The 4,869-nt window shown below is 46.1% G+C and overlaps 1 protein-coding gene across 1 annotated transcript; it reads left to right on the plus strand.

The window, feature by feature from the left end:
- The first annotated feature begins 1,247 nt into the window (after positions 1 to 1,247).
- LOC121152166 (ragulator complex protein LAMTOR4-like) lies at positions 1,248 to 1,616 on the plus strand. Its single transcript, XM_040974048.1, has one exon. The coding sequence runs from the start codon at positions 1,281 to 1,283 to the stop codon at positions 1,614 to 1,616; it is 336 nt and encodes a 111-aa protein (XP_040829982.1). The 5' UTR covers positions 1,248 to 1,280.
- Positions 1,617 to 4,869: the final 3,253 nt, after the last annotated feature.

Raw genomic sequence — 4,869 nt, forward strand, 5'->3', positions numbered from 1 at the left:
AGGAGTAACTAATCTTTGTGTCCTACCTAGTAAGGTATATATGGACCTGTGCTGACTGTTTCCTTTCTGGTTCTAAGCTTTCCTTGTTGTTCTCTGTCTATCTATTCTAATTTTTTGTTTGTTTGTTTGTTTGCTTTTTTTTGAGGGGTGGGGAGCTCCGGAGTGACCCCCCGATGGTCATTGCAAGAGAGGGTGGGGATCCAAGTTGGAGCTAAGCAAGGACCAGAGGAAGCTCCTCTCCCTAGTCCTGAAGGAAGTTTATTGTCCTTTTGTTTCTGAGGACCGCTAAGTGCTCCTGGCTGTTGTTCCAATGACCTTGGATCCTGTGAGGAAGGATTTGGGCTTTTTGCATCCCGTGTGGTAGATCCAAACGGGGGTGGGTGACCTCAAAGATTCTGTTTTAAAAAGAATTATTTACTTGAAAGGCAGAATAATAGAGAAAGGGAGCGGAAGGAAGAAAAAGGGGTCTTCCTTTTTGTTGATTCGTGCTAATACTCCAAGATGTAGCTCAAAGTACGGAGGAACAACGCCGACCTTTTAGTTTAACCACCTTCACTGGCGTTATGCTAGAGGCAATCAGCATTCCACAAGAGAATGACTTCTAATACTAAGATATCAGCTTTGTGATTAAACAACGGAAAACAACAGGTGACTCAGTCAGCTCCCAGTTGCTTTCTGGTCCTGGAGCAGTGAATGTTGCGCGTCCAGTTGCTGCTTTGTGAGGGTTACAGGATCCGCAGATAAACTACTGAAGCAGTGGGAGTTTCATTAGCATGTCAATTGACACGAGGAATTTGAGCTGTTGTCACTTTCCTTGTTTCACAATTTAGCTTCTCCTTGTTTTTCTTTTTTTTTAAGGCTTCTTTGTTTTTTATTTTAAAGGCAGATTTTACAGAGAGAAGGAGGGACAGAGAAAGATCTTCCATCTGCTGGTTCACTTCCCAAATGGCTGCAGCAGCCAGAGCTGGGCTGGTACAAAGCCAGGCGCCTCCTGCAAGTCTCCCATGCTGGTGCAGGGTCCCAAGACTTTGGGTCATCCTGTGCCGCTTTCAAAGAATATAAACAGAGCTGGATGGGAAGCGCAGCAGGTGCAACACTGATGCCCATATGGGATGCCGGTGCCACGGGCGGAAGCTTAGCCTGTTACACCACGGAGTTGGCCCTCACATATTTCTTTAAATCCTGAGCATCTTCATAATAGTTACAGTCACTCTTTTAAATAAATTGCTAAGTCGCCGAGTCACCTTTGGTAGGCAACTTGCCCAGCGCCTAGGACTGCCATGCCATTTGCATTGACTCAGGGACTGGAGCGAATCCCAGACCAGCTGGGCTACCTGGTGCTGAGCAAAGGTGCAATACTGGGGTCGTCCGGGAACCTCGAGGACGATGAGCAGGTAGCCAGTGGCATCTCCGAGCTGGTCAGCATGGCCTGTGGTTTCCGGCTGCACCAGAGCATGAACGTCCCCTTCAAGCGTTTGTCTGTGGTCTTTCGAGAACACACGCTGCTGGTGTTGGGACAGAGGGTGTTTGTGGTGAAGAGGCTGAACCGAGCCCGGGGAGCCCATTGCCGTCTGAGCCCGCCCAGGCGTGAGGGGCCAAGCAATGGATGGGGGTGAGCGACCGGGACTCGACCGAGTCCTCCGCCAACCTCTTGACTCGGTGCCAGAACCAAGGTCTTTTGCTCAGCCACCTCCCCACGCCTACCTGGAAAGGCAACAGACCTGAGACTGCGCAGTTTCGGAGGCTCCAAGCAATGGGGTCTCCTCCATTGTCTTTCCCTCCCTTTCAATAAACTTGAGTTTCCTGTTAAAATAAATAAATAACTACACTGCTAATTTCATTATCTCTGTCATTTCTGGGCTTCATTTCTGCTGACTGATTTTTCTCCTGGTGTGGGTTTTATTCTTCTGTTTCTTCATATGGTTAACTTTGAATGGTGTACATTTTTACATTGTTGCCTGACTGGGTGGAAAGAGGTCTGGGTTTTGTTCTGGCAAATAGAAAGATTACCTGTGGATCATCAAAAGTCTCTCTGAGGTACATTTAAAAAAATATATTTATTTATTTTTATTGTAAAGTCAGATATAGAGAGAGAGGAGGAGAGACAGAGAGGAAGATCTTCCGTCACTCCCCAAGTGACCACAACGACCGGAGCTATGCTGATCCAAAGCCAGGAGCTCTTCCGGGCCTCCCACATGGGTGCAGGGTCCCAAGGCTTTGGGCCGTCCTCCACTGCTTTCCCAGGCCACAAGCAGGGAGCTGGATGGGAAGTGGGGCCACCGAGATTAGAACTAGTACCCATCTGGGATTCTGGCACGTTCAAGATGAAGAGTTTAGCCAGTAGGCCACCATGCTGAACCTTGAGGTACATTTTTTTTTTAAAGATTTATTTTATTTTTATTGGAAAGGCGGATATACAGAGAGGAGAGACAGAGAGGAAGATCTTCCGTCCGATGAGTCACTCCCCAAGTGACCGCAACGGCCGATGCTATGCTGATCCGAAGCCAGGAGCCTCTTCCAGGTCTCCCACGCGGGTGCAGGATTCCAAAGCTTTGGGCCGTCCTCGACTGCTTTCCCAGGCCACAGGCAGGGAGCTGGATGGGAAGAGGGGCCGCCGGGATTAGAACCGGCGCCCATATGGGATCCCGGGCATGCAAGGCGAGGACCTTAACCACTTACGCCACTGCGCCAGGCCCAAGGTACATTTTTTAAAAGGTTTATTTATTTGTATTGGTTTACAGAGAGAAGGACAGACAGAAAGATCTTTTAACCATTGGTTCACTCCCTAAGTTGTTACAATGTCTGGAGTTGAGCCAATCCAAAGCCAGGAACCAGGAGCTTTTTCCAGGTCTCCCATGCAGGTGCAGAGTCCCAAGGATTTGAGTCAACCTCCACTACTTTCTCAGGTCAAAAGAAGGGAGCTGGAGGGGAAGCAGGGCCTCTGGGACATGAACCAGTGCCCTTATGGGATGCTGGTGTGTGCAAGGTTAGGATTAGCTACTGGACTACCACACTGGGCCCTGTTTTAAGTTTCTTAAAGTGTGAATATATATTACTTTATTTCAAGATATTCATTCTCAACAGAAATAATACTGACTGGACTTACTAGGAGGGGAGGGACATGTTGTGGTACAACAGGTTAAGTTGCTGCTTGGGCTGTCTACATCCCATCTCAGACAGGGTACCAGGAGTCTACTTCTAGTGCAGTGTTCGGAAAGACAGTGGATGGTGGCCCAAGTACCTGATCCCTGCCACCCATACACCCACCTGGGAGACCAAACATGTCAGAACAGAGACATATAACTCTCAAACCTTTTGCGACTTCCAACCTCTCTTCAACATACTTTAACCTGGAGATATTTTACAAAACAAGCACACATAGGTTCATCTCATGCTTTAGGTTTGGACCACTCTATCAGATTACTTTGTTAAACCTTAAATGGGTTATCTTACCCCGCCTCTCTCAGCTAAGGGGTTGGGTAAAGAAGCAGGAGATGCATGCCTGAAAAGCACTCAATAAGAGCAAAGGTAAAAGTGCCATAATCTTTCACTGCTTGCTTAATTTTTTTTAGATATTTAAACTGCAGAGGTTGATGTTTGTGGTGTGGTTGTCCACCACCTCGTGCAGGGGTTTCAATAACAGGGCAACATATTACACCCCTTTTGGGGAAATCTGAAGCCTCACTCTTATGGGGTTCTGCCGGAGACCAGCTCCAGCTGAGTTCAGAGTTCTAGAAGGGTGCGTGGAGTCGGCGATAAAGACACAGACACTGCCACTTGGTCCCTTCTTGCTTTATTGCTCAAGAAGAAGCTGTCCTTTTTATTTATTTAGACACATCATGAGCCTCTGCACAAACATTTGATTTTTTTATCTCTAACTTTAGAACTAAGCCAGCATGCACAGATGTTCAAATAAGTTTTACTGCATGGTCAACCAGGTGCTCTTAAAGAGAATTCTGTAAGTTACTATAATCAGTTTATTTAAAGCAAGCTGTTATTCATTAGTAGTAGTGGCCGTTATTTAGAAGTAGCCATTAGGTGACAGCCAGAACTCCAAGGCCAAGGCACAGATGATTACCTACTAATCAGTAAAACATTCCTACTACATTTTATTTTCACAACTTATCTATCACTTAGTGGGAGAAATACATCAAGAGGGGAAAAAACACAAAGATCTAAGACAAAAAGTTTCCAACATTAAATCCCCTACAACTGCAGGCTCTACAAGCTCATAAACAACCAAACAATCATCAAAAGTGTATCTCTATGATGTTAATAAAATTGCCCTGTATTTCTTCTAGTTAAAAAATTATGAAAGAGGCTAAAACAGCTATATTTTCAATGCTCCAAAAAAAAAAAAAAACCTGCAAAGAGAGACTAGCCTTTGAGATAACAAAACTATATTTACTGCCAATAGCAGTTTCAGCTCTCACTCCCATCACTTGCATTAATATTTAGGGTATTTATCAAGCCCTTTTCCAGAAGGTGTGTTACCTGTCTGGGCCAGATTCTGAAGCAGTGTTTAAGCACCCCATAAGGTGTCCAGGGATGGCATGGGCTTAATTGTGCTCCTGTGTGTGTAAATTGTCAAAGGGCCACTCACCAAAACATTATCAGTGACACTAACTCTCAAGCTCACATTGGTTGCAAAAACCACCTTACAGGGGCAAAAAACAATGCCTCAACAGATTACAGAATTCTTAGTGGAGTGCTCCCCGGGGAGCTGTTCTCTTCCTTCCCTTATGTCATCCACACCTACTGCATGGATCCCAGCAGGGTTCTATCACAGGCTCCTCTGCTAGTAACGAGGCGGGGGCAGAAGGAGCTGCTGCTTCTGAAGCATAAGGTGGAGGTGGGAGTGAGGCCTCT

Source organism: Ochotona curzoniae, unplaced genomic scaffold, assembly GCF_017591425.1.
Source record: "Ochotona curzoniae isolate NIBS_2020 unplaced genomic scaffold, NIBS_Ocur_1.0 contig_2404, whole genome shotgun sequence".
Lineage (NCBI taxonomy): Eukaryota > Metazoa > Chordata > Mammalia > Lagomorpha > Ochotonidae > Ochotona > Ochotona curzoniae.